This window comes from Acanthamoeba castellanii (assembly GCF_000313135.1).
Source record: "Acanthamoeba castellanii str. Neff unplaced genomic scaffold scf7180000084703, whole genome shotgun sequence".
NCBI lineage: Eukaryota > Discosea > Longamoebia > Acanthamoebidae > Acanthamoeba > Acanthamoeba castellanii.
In genome coordinates, this window is record NW_004457477.1 from 130,572 (window position 1) to 145,972 (window position 15,401).

The 15,401-nt window shown below is 57.9% G+C and overlaps 6 protein-coding genes across 6 annotated transcripts; 1 reads left to right on the plus strand and 5 right to left on the minus strand.

Annotated features, from left to right (window-relative positions):
• Positions 1 to 84: 84 nt before the first annotated feature.
• ACA1_138410 (uncharacterized protein) lies at positions 85 to 1,552 on the minus strand (the record flags this gene model as incomplete). Its single annotated transcript, XM_004340399.1, has 5 exons — positions 85 to 212; positions 319 to 642; positions 742 to 902; positions 1,029 to 1,106; positions 1,275 to 1,552. The coding sequence occupies 5 exons, from the start codon at positions 1,550 to 1,552 to the stop codon at positions 85 to 87; spliced, it is 969 nt and encodes a 322-aa protein (XP_004340447.1).
• A 179-nt stretch (positions 1,553 to 1,731) lies between these two features.
• Positions 1,732 to 4,768, minus strand: ACA1_138420 (uncharacterized protein; the record flags this gene model as incomplete). The annotated part of the gene is made up of 11 exons (XM_004340400.1): positions 1,732 to 1,831; positions 1,927 to 2,071; positions 2,295 to 2,467; positions 2,632 to 2,767; positions 2,864 to 3,170; positions 3,255 to 3,370; positions 3,471 to 3,567; positions 3,688 to 4,055; positions 4,166 to 4,235; positions 4,325 to 4,514; positions 4,746 to 4,768. 11 exons carry the CDS (start codon positions 4,766 to 4,768, stop codon positions 1,732 to 1,734), a joined length of 1,725 nt encoding a protein of 574 aa, XP_004340448.1.
• Positions 4,769 to 4,887: 119 nt separating this feature from the next.
• ACA1_138430 (bromodomain domain containing protein) lies at positions 4,888 to 8,368 on the plus strand (the record flags this gene model as incomplete). The annotated part of the gene is made up of 7 exons (XM_004340401.1): positions 4,888 to 5,112; positions 5,365 to 5,450; positions 5,623 to 5,849; positions 5,988 to 7,723; positions 7,838 to 7,972; positions 8,093 to 8,189; positions 8,232 to 8,368. 7 exons carry the CDS (start codon positions 4,888 to 4,890, stop codon positions 8,366 to 8,368), a joined length of 2,643 nt encoding a protein of 880 aa, XP_004340449.1.
• A 939-nt stretch (positions 8,369 to 9,307) lies between these two features.
• Positions 9,308 to 9,566, minus strand: ACA1_138440 (uncharacterized protein; the record flags this gene model as incomplete). Its single annotated transcript, XM_004340402.1, has 2 exons — positions 9,308 to 9,457; positions 9,519 to 9,566. The coding sequence occupies 2 exons, from the start codon at positions 9,564 to 9,566 to the stop codon at positions 9,308 to 9,310; spliced, it is 198 nt and encodes a 65-aa protein (XP_004340450.1).
• Positions 9,567 to 10,262: 696 nt separating this feature from the next.
• Positions 10,263 to 11,731, minus strand: ACA1_138450 (S1/P1 Nuclease; the record flags this gene model as incomplete). The annotated part of the gene is made up of 7 exons (XM_004340403.1): positions 10,263 to 10,378; positions 10,484 to 10,647; positions 10,737 to 10,837; positions 10,942 to 11,057; positions 11,139 to 11,259; positions 11,360 to 11,431; positions 11,579 to 11,731. The coding sequence occupies 7 exons, from the start codon at positions 11,729 to 11,731 to the stop codon at positions 10,263 to 10,265; spliced, it is 843 nt and encodes a 280-aa protein (XP_004340451.1).
• Positions 11,732 to 12,246: 515 nt separating this feature from the next.
• On the minus strand, positions 12,247 to 15,340 carry ACA1_138460 (NADdependent DNA ligase OB-fold domain containing protein; the record flags this gene model as incomplete). Its single annotated transcript, XM_004340404.1, has 12 exons — positions 12,247 to 12,427; positions 12,498 to 12,653; positions 12,725 to 12,861; positions 12,939 to 13,454; positions 13,533 to 13,963; positions 14,086 to 14,162; positions 14,256 to 14,406; positions 14,500 to 14,561; positions 14,634 to 14,737; positions 14,825 to 14,892; positions 14,975 to 15,038; positions 15,110 to 15,340. The coding sequence occupies 12 exons, from the start codon at positions 15,338 to 15,340 to the stop codon at positions 12,247 to 12,249; spliced, it is 2,178 nt and encodes a 725-aa protein (XP_004340452.1).
• Between the last annotated feature and the right edge of the window lie 61 nt (positions 15,341 to 15,401).

Consider the following 15,401-nt stretch of genomic DNA (forward strand, 5'->3'; position numbering starts at 1 on the left):
CAACATGCCTACACGACGGTAATTCTATTATATTATCTCTATAAAAGTATACACAAACTTGGCTTGCAAAAGAACAGCGGTATCTCAGTCCTCGAAGCCCACGAGCGGCAGCTTGTAGAGAAGCAGGCGTTCGTGGCCGGCGTCGGGGAAATCGGCCAGCGGTGGACCAAGGTTGAATGGTGGCACCCGCATGTTGATCGGCGCGTAGCCACCTGTGTGCGGCCATAGGAGTGTTAAAAAAACAACCATTTGTTAAACCGCAACTGTTGTTGGATTGGTTGGTGAAGTTGGAGTTGGTTGCACAGCAACAACACGCACCGAATTCGATGTCCTTGTTGATGGCGCGAGAGGGGTCGTGGGTGAGCAGGAGGTACTTGGAGCCGGTCTTGTTGAAGTTGTGCAGCACGCGCTTGACGGCCTCGTGCGGGATGTGCTGCAGGAACTCGCGCGAGAAGATGAGGTCCCAGCCCTGGCTCCAGTCGTGCGTGTTGGTCGGGTAGTCCTGCTGGGCCTGAAGCACCAGCTTGTCGACGAACTCGAACCCGTCGACCACGTCGGCGCAGTAGAACTGGAACACGTGCGGCTGCTTGGTCGGCCACGCGGCCTTGGCCTTTTCAATGTTGCCCGGCACAATGTCCACTCCTGCACCCGCCGGGTGTCAAAATAATTTTAATAAATAAATACATGTGTTTTTTATAAAAATATATAAATAAATAAAAATAAAAAGAGAAGGAGACGAACCGACGTAGGTGACGTTGAGGGCCTCGAAGTTGATGAGGGGCATCCAGGAGAAGGAGCCGCACGGGGAGTCGAGCATGGTGCGAATGCCGAACTGGCGGACGACGGTCTCGACGGCCACCCTGGCCCGTGCCGACGCTTCCGCCGTGCTTCCAGGTCCGCTCCTTGTTGGTGGTTTCTCCGAGTCAGGTCACATCAGAGCTCCAGTAACCGAACTGCATTGAACTCCGCTTGAAAATGAAAACAGAGAGAAGAGAGAGAAGAGAGGAGTGGTGCAGGGTGGCGGGTACCTGTCGGCCGGTCCCCAGGCGAAGTTGTCCCAGATGCGCTGGAACTCCTCCTTCCTTCGCTTCTTGCTCGGGTCCAACCTGCGCCCACGGCCACCACGGCCACCATCACAAAGAACAAAGTCGCGGTTGGTTACACAAGATGTAATAAATAGTTATTTCTGTAAAAAAAAGATATAATTACATTGAAAAAAGCATTTATATGTTCCTTCAGCTGAGGTCTGGACTAGGTTGGGGTCAAGTAAGTACCGGTCTATTTCTCGCAGGGCCTCGGCGAGTCGCCGCTCGATCAGCTCCTCTTCGTCTTCTTTTTGATGATCATGTTCTTCTTCTTGGGTCGGTCCGAGGGCCTGCGCTTCATCATCTTCTTCTTCTTGGGTCTGTAGAAGATGCTCAACGCGCCGAAGCGAGCGCGACAGGGCGCCGACTTCGCCGTAGAGGGACATGTAGGAGTAGACCACGATCAGGGCCACCACCAGCAGGCCCACCTTCCAAACTGGCAGCGACGGCCGCGTGACGGACCGCATACTCCTCTCTGCTCTCTTGCGTGTTCTCTTCGCTCCGGCTGAGCTTTCTTCCTATATTTAAATTATGGTCGTTTTATCCCTCCAATGGCAAGTAAACCAACGGCTAACTCCGCACTGATCGTAATTAAATGATTATTCAAAAAACTCAATTAGCGAACACCACTTCGCCATTTATCATTTTATTGACCAGTTGGCCTCAGCCACCAAAGGGGCATCGCACCAGTGTGGTGGCCTTCTGTGTAGAACCACTCGAGGAGCCAGATAGGAAGGGACAAAATGCTGTGGGCGATGAAGAGGAAAGAGATGAAGAAGAAGAAGATGAAGAAGAGGAGTCGGGCAGGAGCGAAGGAGGAGGGAGGTGAATGGTGAAGTACTCCTGGTAGACCTCGTCCACGAAGCGCCAGAAGAGGTAGTTCTGCAGCTGCTTGAGGGGCGGGAAGACGACGTTGAACGTGTCGCACAGCACGTAGCAGTACTTCGACACCCACCACTTCGCCACGGTCGCCCTGTCCGTCCGCTCTGTAGAAGCCAGCAGAGTGAGCATGTGTGGTGTGTGCCACGTGCGTGTGTGCGTGTGCCGAGTGTGTGCCACGTGCGTGTGTGCGTGTGCCGAGTGTGCGCGTGTGCGTGTGTGCATGTGCGTGTGTGCATGTGCATGTGTGCATGTGCGTGTGCGGTGGTGCGTGTGCCGCGGTTGTGTGCCGTGTGTGCGTGTGCGTATGCTGCACATTGAAAAGCATACCGATGCCCAGCGCATTGCTCAGGGGCTCGCCGAGAAACTTGCGGATGGAAACGTTGAAGAGCGGACGATTGAAGGGAATGCTGGGCAGGTCGGCCATCGCATCCACCGTGCTCGTGGTCAGCAGCTTGCTGGTGTAGTCCGGTTGCTGCCTTTCCCGGTAGATCGCGCCCAACCTGATTCGACACGCGGTGCGTCGTTGGTTGTTGTTGTTGTTGTTGTTGTTGTTGTTGTTGTTGTTGTTGTTGTTGTTGTTGTTGTTGTTGTTGTTGTTGTTGTGGCTGTGTTATAATTCTTCTTCTTCTTCTTTGTTGTGTGCGAAACGAAGTTGGTGGCATACCTGGCTGAGAGTCCGTCGTCGTATTTCTGCGGCATCACCTGATCATCGATGCCGAGCATGTAGCCGATGTAACGCCACAGATGCCAGTAGCTCTCCTTCTCTTCCTCAGTGATCTTGGCCCCACGCAATTGCGCCACTGTGTGTCGTGTGCGGTGGTGCGTGTGCGTGTGCGGTTGTGCGTGTGCGTGAGCGGGTGTTGGAGGAGAGCAGAGAGGAATAAAGCAAGGCTAACCTTCAAGGCAGACGTGGCAAAAGAGGAAGAGTGTGCCCAACAGGGTGGCCTGGTTGATGGGCAGCTCGCCCTGGATACGGCGGCTCTGACCTCGGCTTGCACCACCGGTGCCCGATCGCCCCGCCGCTTGTGGTGGGTCGCTTTCACCCTGCTCGCTGGCGGTGGTGGTCTCGTCGTTCTGCCCGCCATGGTGCTGCTGTTGGGACACCTTGACAAACTTCATCAGGAGCGTGTTGGCCCCGTTTTCGCTGATCTTCTGCTTCATTTCTTCCTCGCTCAACTGTCGGCCATCGTTGTCAACCTCGCTCTGCACAGCACACACAACATCACAGTTAGCCGGGTACACACACACACACACACACACACATACACACTACTGACGTGAGTGTACCAGGGTGGTGTGGCCTTGGCTCCACTCCGGCGACATGAGGCACAGCTTCCGGGCGAGCGCATGGATTAAGCGCACGTTGACGCACGCGGCATGGCCCTTCGAGCCCACGCGCACTCCTACACGGCACACAATGACCGTTGTTGAGGAATTCCTCCGCACTGCCAACTCTGCCAACACGTCACAGAGGCGACGGAGAACGTGTCGTGTGTGAAGGACCTTCTTTCATGACGGTGAAGATCCAGTAGCCGGTCTCCATGAGCCGTCGGGATGCCGCTTTCTTTGACGCCGTCAGTCCTCCGCTTATGTACAATACCTTGCGTGTCGTATCGTGTCGTTGGTCGTGTCGTGTCGTTGGTCGTGTCGTGTCGTTGGTCGTGTCCGATTAAGTTGTTAGCGTTTATGGCGGAAATAATGTGCTGCAGTGCACGGGTACCTGTGCGTCGATGGGAAATGAGTAGGCTTCGATGAGGGCGATGGCCAGGCCGGCGCAGATGAGCACCAGGTGGTCCCTGTACACCTGGCGCCCCCGCTCGATCTTCTGCCAGTCGACCCACCCCGGCACGCTCTCGAGCTCATCAATGATCTCTCTGTACACGAGCACCTCCTTCGCCGTGCGGGCCTCCACCTCCTCGCTGTCGGTCTCGTCGTCGAGGCGCTGCTGCTGCTGCTTATGCTGATGCTCGAGGTGCTGCTTTCGCTGCTCCTGCTCCTTGCTGGCGAGCAGGCGCAGAATGTTTTCGTATTTGATGGCGTTGGGCTTGAAGAGGCCCGACTCCACGATCAGATCCGCAAGTCGATCTCCTGTATGTCACGTAGTGTGTGTGTGCGTGTGTGTGGTGTGTGCGTGGTGTGTGTGTGTTGTGAGTTGAGTGAGTCGAGAGTTACGTGTGCTGGGCCGCAGCAGGTCCCACCTTTCCTCTGCCACGACGCGGCATCGGGCACCTGCCAGGCGCTCTTGAACGGTCTCGTGCTCATCCGACGCTGGAGGAGGAGAATGCATGTAGAGCTTGTGTGAGCCTCGCCCATTGTGATGACAGAAAGTAGAGAGTAGAGAGAAGATGGTGACGCACCCTGTTCATCTCCAGACCGACGCCAAGGAGGAAGAGCACGAGTAGGAAGGGATGGAGCAGGTAGAGGCCGTAGATGAGGCTCGCAGCGGCGGTCAGGTGCACTGCCACGGCGCCTCCGAGGTAGAAGCGAAAGCGTAGCGGCGCTGCCCGGCGCGGGGGCCGCTTCTGGCTCTGCACACCTCCATCTCCTCTTGCCCCACCCTCCTTCCTCAAATCTATGCCCATGGTACCTTCGTGGTCATCCGGCAGCGTAGAGCAAGAATGAATTGGCAAAGGATGAGTCATCATCTTCACCATGCAGGAAAAATCATCAAGTGAAGAGAAGAGAAGATGGTTGGACAAAAAGTACCCGGTTTGCTGATGCGCGTGTGCTCGAGTTGGAGGTAAAGGAGCAAGTGCAGCCCTTGCCGAGGAGGCCAACCGTGCCGAGCCTTCCGGCCCCATGTACAGCCGAAGAGAAAAGCGGAAGGAAATTTGGCTGTCCGTGCTGACGTCAGCACGTCAACAACAAGCGACTTTGTTTTGTCATTTTTCACTTTTGATTAATTCGCCTTGCAAGAGGGATGGAGGTCGATGAAGACCAGTGGAAGCCGAGAGACAAGCTGCTACTGGTGGAGGCAGTGACTAGTGGCGCTGCAGGCGGGGGCAACGGCGCTGGGAATGGCAATCGAGGAGATTCTGGTGGGCAGGACGGCAAGCGCGATGTGAATTGGGCTGCCGTCAGTCGCCTCCTGCGAAAGCACATCCCCAAGAAGCGACTCACCACCCCCACCAGCTTTGGTTCTAAGGTTCAACAGTTCAACTGTTCTTTTGTTTTTGATATTGTTTTTATTATTAATTTTTATTCGCGTTAATCCTCTCTTGTAGCGATGCATGGCAATGTATGACACGCAGTTGGCTCGCCACGGGATACCTGCTGGGGCTCAGAGCTTGTCGGCCAGCAACGGGACTTTGGCGGGTACCGCGCTCGTTACTTTTCGTCTACTTCTCCATCTTGCTGCTCACATCGACTCTTCCCTTTGTGAATGCCTATTCAAGAGGGGCTGGATCGCGTCGTGGCAGCGCTGCGAGAAGAGTACATGAACCACCTTCGCAAATCCATCGAACTCTGTGATTCCGAGATCGAGTACGCTCCTTCTTATGAGTCTGTGCTGTGTCATTTTGTGCACATTGCCGTCGTGCGTGTGTCGTGTGTGTCGTGTGTGTCGTGTGTGTCGTGTTTCGCGTGTGCGTGTGCGTGTGCGTGTGCGTGTGCGTGTGCGTGTACGCATGTCTGATCTTGGATGCTACCTTTGCAGAAAGTCTACAGAGAGAATGACGCGCATCAACGCTGGAGACCTGGACGAGGAGCTCCTCGCACATTACGAAGAAGAGAAGCGATTCCGTGCCGCCGGTCAGAGTCCGCCGGCCGCCGCGTCTGTGGTGGGCACCGCTTCGCCTCCTCGCAAGCGCCGGTCTCTCGAGGATAACGGCAAGAGCCCGCTCGACGCCTCTGCCGTGGCTCCGGCGTCGCCATTGCCTGCCGGTACCGATGCGCCTTCGTCCCCTCTCTCACCCGCACAGCCGCCCACAAAGAAGGTACCGTGTCACCAATTCTGCGCGGCCACGGTCAATGACTCACCTCCTCGTCGTCGACAGGCTCGCCGTGAGCCGCCACACGCAGAAGATGCCACCGCTGTTGTGGACACCACCACTTCAACTGGTGTCGGTCGCAACGGTGCGCCCACCGAGCCACCACCTGCTGCTCCGGCCTCTCGGCCTGCCGAGACTGAAGCCGAGGCGAGTACCGAGCCCACCAAGGCCGTGGCTGAAGCCGCCGAGCCGACCGCCGTCGAGAGCGCGCAAGTCGGCGAGCTGCAGGGTGCACCACAACTGGAAAGCGACCAGACTCTGAGCAGCAGCGTGCCGCTGGAGACACCCACGATGACGGCGGTGATGCTGGGCATGGTGGTGGAGGAGCCCCTGCCCCTGCCCGTGGTCTCGTCACTGTCATCGGCGCCGGCCTCGCCGGCCTCCCTCGCCCAGCAGGAGACCTGGACGCAACAGCCCCAGCTCCTCCCCACGCCCGACGACCTTGCCGCGTCCCTCGCCTACCACGACCCCCTGCTCGTCGAAACCAGCGCATCCTACGCCAACGCGGATGCCGCCGCCGACGCCGCCGAGTCTGTCGAGCTGCAGCCGGCGGCAGCCGAGCCGAACTCCCGCGACGCGGTCGAGGCCGCCGAACCGCTGCGGCCGGCTGCGGGCGAGGTAGACGCCGCCACGGCCACGGCCACGGCCACGGCACCAACGTCGGTTACTGAAGACAACGCGCCGCCGCTGGTGGTGGTGGTAAGCGCGGCCACGGCACCGGAGGAGGCTGCTGGGCCGAAGCAGGATTCGTTGGCACCGACCGCCGCAGCACCGGAGGGCATCAAGAAGGATCAGCCGTCGCCCAACGCCGGCGCTTCGTTTTCGACCGACCTGCTCTGGGAGAACTTCGAGACCGAAGCGCTGCCGACCGTTGGTGCCGGCGAGAAGGGCGACCACGACGCAATGATCGAGGAAGCGGCCAAGCCGCCGCCGGCCGACACGAAAGCGAGTCCGCAGGGCGAGACGCAGACAGAGATGGACGTAGAGGTCGAGGCGGAGGCGGAGGCGGAGGCGGCGAGCTTCAACGAAGAAGACGACAGAGGCAAAAAGGAAGTAAAAGAAGAAAGAGAAGAAGCAGCGCTGGAGACAGAGAAGGATGAGACGCGACGAGATGACGCGAAGGCGACGGAAGTGGAACAGGCAGATGTCGAGAAGAAAGAGGAAGAGCAGGAGGGGGAGGAAGAAGAAGAGGAGGAGCCGGTGGTGGTAGAGCAGAAGAAGCCCAGGGGCCGTCCGAAGAGGCAGAGCGTCAACACCGCCAAGCGGACCTACAAGAGAAGAAAGCCGGCCGCCGAAGCCGAGGAGAAGGAAGCCGAGGCCGAGGAGGTCAAGACTGTCGTCGTGATCGACGACCAAGACGAGGACGGCGTGAAGGTCGAGGCCTCAGCGAGCGGCGAGGAGGCGAAGAAGAGGCCGATGAAAGAAAAGAGGGTCCAGCAAGCGAAGAAGGAGACGATGAAGGCCAAGGAAAGCGAAGAGGAGGAGGAAAAGAAAGAGGCAAAGGATGATGAAGAAAACGAAGCGGAGACAAAGAACGAAGACGAAGAAGAGGAAGAAAGCGGAGCGGACGACATGGAGGCGGAGGCCGAGGCGGCGGTGCGGAGGGTGGAGATGGAAGGCGTGCGGCGCGTGCTGGCGACCGTCAAGGCGCACCACTACGCCAAGCCCTTTTTGCAGCCGGTGTCGGTCGAGGACGTGCCGGAGTACCCCAGGATCATCTACCGCCCCATGGACTTTACCACCATCACCAACCGCATCAAGACAGGGGTACACGCCACGAGCTTCTGTCGTGTGTGTGTGTGTGTGTGTGTGTGTGTGTCGTGTGCGGTGTCATGTCGTGTGCGGTGTCATCTCACACTTGAGGGTGCTGGTTGGGAACAGGTGATTAGTAGCAAGATCGAGTTCCTGAGGGACATGTACCTCCTGTTCCAGAATGCGTTCATCTTCAACCCCAAGGGGTCGGACATCTACGTCATGGCCTCCACTCTCAAGACGCTCACCAAGACCGAAATGCGGGTGCGTGCTCCCTTCCCTCTTTCCTCATCCTCCTCTTCGCTTTCGCTTTCGCTTTCGCTTTCGCTTTTATTCCTTATGCCTGATCATCGCAATACTTCATCCATCAATGCCCTCGTGCAGGAAGTGGACAGGGAGGTTGAGGTGGTACGAAAGTCATTCCCTCCAGCGGCGAGGCCCAAGAAGAATCCAGTCAGCACCGCCACCACGACAGCGACGCGTACGACGGCCACATTTTTTTTTTTTCGCTTTGCATGAATAGGGAGGAACTCACCTGACGATGCGGCTTCCGGTGGAGCCACAACAGCAGAGCCCAAGAAGGGAGCCAACAAGGAGTCCAAGAAGGCCACCACAGCCGCCCCGCGACTCGCTGAGGCCAACCGCAAGCGCAGGCGCTGAAGAGAAACGCACCAGATGGTGATACTACTGCGCAGAGGGTGCAAATTCTGGGGAGGCAACAAAACTGTGTGACTCTGCCAACGCGTGGTGTTGTCGTCGTCGGGCGGATGGGATGAAGCACATGTCGGTGAAGAGAGGACTGTCAAACTTGCCAAAGACAGGGCTGGCGAAGGGCCTCGGTTCAGGCAACGCTGGACGCAGCATGGATGGGAAAGTGTGTAACACCGAGCAAGAACTGTGTTTTGGGCATTGCGACCTTGCTGCCATGGCAGAGGAGCACGCGAGCGACGAAGAGCTCAACTTGAAGACCAAGAGGTTCTTGTGTTTGGCTTGAGTGACTTCGACAAGGAACAGCACATCAGGCTTCTGTTCACGCACGAGCGCTAGAATGCCTGGCAGGCGCCTTCTTGAACTCAATTTCTCAATTTCTCACCTCCTTCTCCTTGCGGACCGTGTTGTTGATGTTGAGTGTCGAGTCTTGACTTTGGCTTGATCGACCAGCGCTGGGCTGACCGTTTCCGTTCGTCTAGCCAAGCAAGCCACGTGAGGTTGTGGAACTTTGCTCCCGGGCAAGCCAAAGAGAGGCGACCACACAAACCTGTTATGGAATGCACGCAAGGAAACCACCACCTGTGTCTGCTCTGCAATCTCCCCTGCCCCTCTGCGTTCTTCACTTTCACTCTCTTTCTCTAGCACTCACACCCCCTTTGTACGCGTGTCACGAATGATGACGATCATGTCTCAGCCCGCCGACTCAACCAATGTCCCATTCGCCAGGCTTGAACGCGAAAGTGCCTTGCTTGCAACATGCTTACATCATATGGCTCGCGCTGAGGCAAGAAAAGACCGGCATCAGAGACGTGCCTTTCGTTGTTAGCCCCCAAGATCAACAAAGTAGGATGGCCATGAGTATTTCATTTGTTTTCCTCCAATTGTGGCTCACTTGTGGCCACCACCCTTTGATGAAGTGTTGGAGTTGTAAGCGGGATGCTGCGGGTTGAAGGATGCTGCACGAGCATCCATGGAGCCCTGAGAGCGACTTGCCATGGCCTGACCTGACGTTTCGCTTGTAGGATTGTAGGCACTTGACTGATGGAAGGCAGTGAGGATGAGCAACAGAGACAGAATTGGTATGTTGGATGGTGCGAACCTGAGGGTTGAAGGCGTTGGACCTGTCGTTGTTGCTCTTGCTGCTCATTGTTGTATGTTGTGGGAGGCTGCAATGCAGTGCTAGCCCATCTATTCCTTAATTTATAGGCTGTGGGCTCCACTGTCCTGGACAACCCAGGGCAGTTTCCCATAGGTTTTTCGCCTGGGTACCACCCACTTGGTCAAGTGATAGTGGGCGGAAATTGGGTGGTGAGAGTAACTTAATCAGTTGTGAGTCTGCAGTAAGCTCCCTTATGTAGGCACTGCCCTGGGTTGTCCCATGCCAGAATCTTGTGGTTTCTAACACCACATTCCTTTGTGCATCCTGGCTTAGGCAACAGCAATGTTGATGTAGGGCTTCAGTGATGCGTTGTTCAACATGCTGATGTGCCAGAATCGTCCGGGGCTAGAACCCTGCGAGCCGATTGCGCAGATGAACGACCAGTCTGGGCCAAACACCTGCACTCAATGATTGAAGGTGTCGGTCACGACGATGTTGCCCGCCGAGTCCACCGCCACGCCACGAGGGAACGAGAACTGTCCGGGGCCAGACCCCTTGGCGCCAGTCTGGGCCAAGATTGACTAAGTCGGCCACGACGATGTTGCCCGCCGAGTACACCGCCACGCCAGCAGGGGACGAGAACAGCTGAAGCTCAACGCCTAACGTAGAATGTTGGGTCGCGTCGGGCATGCTGTATGTTATACAAACCAACATCTTCTTCTTCTTCTTCTCTACGCTTCACTCTCAGGCAAAGGCAGAGTTGAGGAGGTAGGCCAGCCGCACGCCGGCTGCGGCAAGCTGGTCCAGGATGATGGGCGCGTTGTGGGCGTAGTACTCCTCCGTGATCTCCACCGCACGCGCTGCTGCGCAAAATGTTCACATCAGCGCCCCGCCCTCGTGCGTGCGTGTGCGTGTGCGTGTGCGTGTGCGTGTGCGTGTGCGTGTGCGTGTGCGGCATGAAGTACCCTGCGGGTCCTGGAATCGATAGGCGTCGTGGCGGACGATCTGGAAGTTGGCCTCGGCCCACCCGGCGGGGTCCATGGCGCTCAGCCACTGCTTGACCTTGGCCGGGCTGTCGGCGATCTTCTCCTCCAGGTACTGCACCAGCAGCTTCTGGTTCGGCTCGAACCTGTTCTCCGCCCCAACAAAGAAGATGCGAAAAAAAATGCAGAAAACATGAGTTGCTACTTTCAAAGAGAAGAGGGAGAGTGAGGGTACCGCTCGAGCATGACAGAGTCCCACAGCGAATGCAGGTTCGTGGACTTGCCGAAGAAGGTGACCTTCACGTTGTTACCGCCCTTGTCATCAGAGTAGCCACACTGTGCCGCGCGCACACACCGCACACACCGCAACACAAGATGTTGGTGCGGCTTTGATAAAAGTAGACAAAACTCTCAAGCGAGACACGACCGCACACGCGTACATGGAGCGGCTGGTGGATGTCGCCGAGGAAGTGGGTCAAGAACGAGAGCGGGCAGGGCATCTGGCCCTTGGTGAAGCCGCACATGGGTCCCTTGAGGCCCTCCTGGTTCACCCGCCCTGACAATATATTGAATAAATAGATATATATTAATAAATGAATAAATAAAATTACAGATAATAGTGAAGGAGGTGTGGTACGGGTGTAGTTGGCGACGGCGGCGACGACGCACTGGGCCGGGTTGCCGCAGTAGGTCGGCAGGTAGTGGGTGGCGTCCCTCGGGAAGTTCACATAGTGGAGGCTGCTGCTCCACGCGCCTCCCTGCATTGCAGATAGATGCACGCGCGTGCGGGTGAGTTCATCTTGCGCCCCGGACTTGCAACACGACCGCACGCGCACGCACACGCGCACGCACACGCACATTGGAGCGGTAGGCATCGGGATAGACGGCGGCGCTGGCCAGCGAGGAGCCATCGAGGTACCTGTCGACCACCTGTTTGACCCCGCCGGACCACAAGTCCACATACCTAAGTTTTTAACTCCGAGGCCCGTTCATACGAACATGTTGGGCTAAATGGCCCAACCCCCGAACAAAAGAAGGAGAAGAAGAACTCGAGTGTGGGTGGGTGTGGTGGAGTACGGCTTTGGCTTGCGGGGTGAGGCGGTCGTAGGCCAGCTGCGCGACGGTGCGATGTCCGAGACTGCCCCAGCCGTGGACGTGCGCCACGCACCCGACGAGCACAACAAAGAAAAGAAGAAGTACAGTCCTTGAGGCCGACTTCGTGCGCGACATCTTCCCTGGGTTGGGCGCGGGCGGAAGGCACTATGTGAAGGCTGCTGTTGCGGGCCGGGGGGCTGTGCGAACTCAACGAAGGGGAGGGAAGAGCGGGTCTGGCGCAACGGCACAAGCGTCGACTTCGTCTTGGACTCTTCTCCGCCACCTTCCTCGGCCTGGTTTTGCGTCGACTATTACACTTTTATGGGTGGTGTCGACGTGTTGTTCTCTCTTTTGGCCAACAGAGGGCGACTTGTCGCATCCAGGACCTCTCCGCAACTCCTGCATGGGAAGGGGCTTCGCTGATGAAACCTCTGCCTACCATTCCTGTACCCAGGGTTTTCTACATGGAAATAAAATAAATGATAAATACACAACACACTGAGACAATGTCAGCCAGTCCAGTCCGAAACAACATTACATAATGGCTCGTCATTCATGTGCACGGTGGTGGTGGTGGTGGTGGTGGTGGTGGTGGTGGTGGTGGTGGTGGTGGTGGTGGTGGTGGTGGTGGTGGTGGTGGTACCCCAGATTCACTGCGGCGGCTCGGGTGACTGTCGCTGGCGAAGGAGCAGCGCACGGAACTGTTCTTCGGAGACGATCTCCACGCCGAGCTCGCGCGCCTTCTTGACCTTGGCCGGCGAGGGCTTGTCGCCGCACACCAGCATCGTGAGGCCTCGCGTCACCGACGGCTTCACCACCGCCCCGAGAGCACTGCGTGTCGTGTCGTTGGTCGTGTCGTTCAGAGTTGAATTGAACAGACAGAGAGACGGACGAGACTCACCTGACAGCAGCCGCAGAGGCTTCGTGTCTGGCCATGCCGCTCAGCGTGCCCGTGAAGGAGACGCTGCACGTTGGTGGCTTCTCCTCGCCGTTCGCCCTGGCCGCTCTAGCCCGCGATCGCTCCGTGTTCTCCTTGGGCTTGCAGATGGCGTACAACCTGGACGATGCTGGTGAGCACACACAACACACGCCACTCACGCGACACAGGGGAGACGACATCAGTAGTACCGCTGGAGGTCCTCTCTGTTCTTTGGATCGTGGAGGAAGTGCGCGACCGATGAAGAAATGATGTCGCCCACGCCGTGCATTCCACGCAGGTCCTCCTCCGTAGCCGCCATCAACGACTCGAAGCTTTTGAAATGGTCCTGCACACATCGCAAAATCAGCTACACGACACGACACACACACACACACGACACACACACGACACACACAGGCGTACGGCCAGCAATTGAGCGGTGTGCTTGCCCAGGTGCGGAATCCCGAGAGCGAAGAGGAACGAGGAGAGGTCTCGGCTGTGCCTGCTCTGCTCCACGCTCCGCAGGAGGTTGGCGATCTTCTTCTCGCCCCAGCCCTTGCGCTCGCCCAACGCGGCTCGCTTGCTGACGTCGCCGGCGTCGTTGTCGTCGTCATCCAGCAATGAATAGATGTCGACGGCAGAGCGCAGCAGGCCCTGGCGGAAGAGGTCGCGCACGAGGCCCTCGCCCAGGCCCTCGATGTCCATGGCCTGCTTGGAGGCAAAGTGCACGATCTTGGCAACGGCCACCTCGGGGCAGCTCGGCTCGCGGCAGTGGAGATCAATGTCCTCGCGCACCAACGCAACGCGTCGCTCGCACGGACAGCGCGGCGCCTTGGTGAGCTCATCAACGCCGCCGTTGTCGTTGTTGTCATTCATCGCAACGACGCCGCTAACCTTGGGGATGACGTCAGCAGCCTTCTCAACAGTCACCATGTTTCCCTGGGGTGCGCAAGTTGTCATACCAGTCAGTTGCCGTGTAACGGAGCCAACGCGCGTATGAAGATCGGCCCTACATACCTTCTTGAGGGCGAGATGCTCGACGTAGGCCGTGTTGTGGAGCGTGGCGCGGGAGATGAGCGAGCCCATCAGGTGCACGGGATGCAGCTCGGCGACGGGGGTGACCTTGCCCGACCTGCCCACTTGGTAGACGATGTCGAGCAGCTGCGTGACGGCCTTGCTGGCCCCGAACTTGTAGGCGACGGCCCACTTGGGCGCCCGGTTGTTGGCGCCCAGGGCCTGCTGCTGGGCGATGGCGTTGACCTTGACCACGACGCCGTCGATCAGATAGGGGAACGCGTCGCGCAGCTCCGTGTTGTCCCACTCGCCGACGAACTTGACCATCGACGCCAGGTCGCCGCACAGTGTTGCTCGGGAGTCGACCGTGAAGCCCCTGCGGTCCAACCACTCCAGCCGCGCCTGGTGCGACGGCGGCAACCCAGCCTCGCCTTCTATCCAAAGCAAACACAAACACAAACACAAACACAAACCAAAAATTAAAATTAACATAGGAATGGTTGAAGGCCGGAAAGAGTGAAAGCGACGAAAGAGCGAAGAGCGATGACGGGCGAACCATCAGAGAGACTCATGAGTGTGTAGCATATGAGATTGAACGGCTTCTTGCGCAAGCCCAGGTCCGTGTCTTGCTTCCTGGTGACAGTTTGGTGGCAATGCCGCGCCAGCCACCACGTCGTGAGTGAGTGAGACACGGTAACAAGGGCAGGCCTGAGAAAGAGAAAGTACCTGTTGAGCACCCCCGCGACCAAGTTGCGAGGGTTCGAGTACTCCCTCTCGCCCACTTCGCGCTGCGCAGCGTTCAGAGACGCGAATTGCTCTTTCGACATCACCAGCTCGCCCCGCACTTCGAAGTTTTTCGTGGGCAGTGACGAAACGTCTGGAACGAGACCGAGCCACACGAGGAATCAGAGATAGATCAGTTTTCTGGCGCGGTTGCAAAGGCCATCATACGAGACTCACTGACAGGTACCCACTCGCATCGGCACTCCACCGGTGAGCCGCTTCACTTTGCCGGTGATGTCCTCGCCCACCCTGTGGCCACAGATCCGAGAAAAATCAGCCGCAAGTGTGAGCCTAGCCTAGTGCAAACAAGTGTAGACTGACCGGCCATCGCCTCGGCTCAGCGCCCGCACGAGCTTCCCGTCCTGGTAGTGCAGACTCACCGCGACGCCATCGTATTTGAGCTCGGCCACGTATTCGATGGGCTTCTGAGAATTGTGGTGGCAGTCAGGAGCGACTGGCGGTCATCAAGGTTTTCCGTTATGCGACCCCCTTTGCAAGAGTGGCTCACGTACCTGTACGTCAGGGGACGCAGGTGCTGCTGATATCAGCTTGCGCACCCGAGTGTCGAACTGGGCCAGTTCTGCCACAAGCATGTGAGCACAAGGTACCGCACACACCGCACACACCGCACGATCAGTAGACATCGGGTGCCCACAAGGTACCTTGGGGATCATACGTGTTGGCAAGCGACAGCATCGGCGTCGCGTGTTCAAGCAAGCCGCTCTCCTGGTGGAGAGCATCAGACTCATGGGTCAGCTGAGCTGCAACATGACGCGGGCCGTGTGGGAACGTAGTACCTCGGTCAGAGGGCGGTAGCCCACTTGCTGGGTGGGGCTGGGCCGGTCTGCCGTGAAGATCGCGGCCGCTACTTGCGGGAAGCGCTCCTCTAATCGCTTCAATTCGTCAAAGAGGGCATCGTACTCTGCGTCGCTCATGCCGTCTTGTCCGGGGTCGCTGAGTTGTTGATCTGCGCTGGCAGCGTAGTAGCTACGATTGGCCGTCTCGATTCGACGCGCCAGCTCTTCCATCTGCGCTCGCACGTCGCTGCTCTCTGCCGCCGCACCTTCGCTCTTGGATTGATCAACCTTG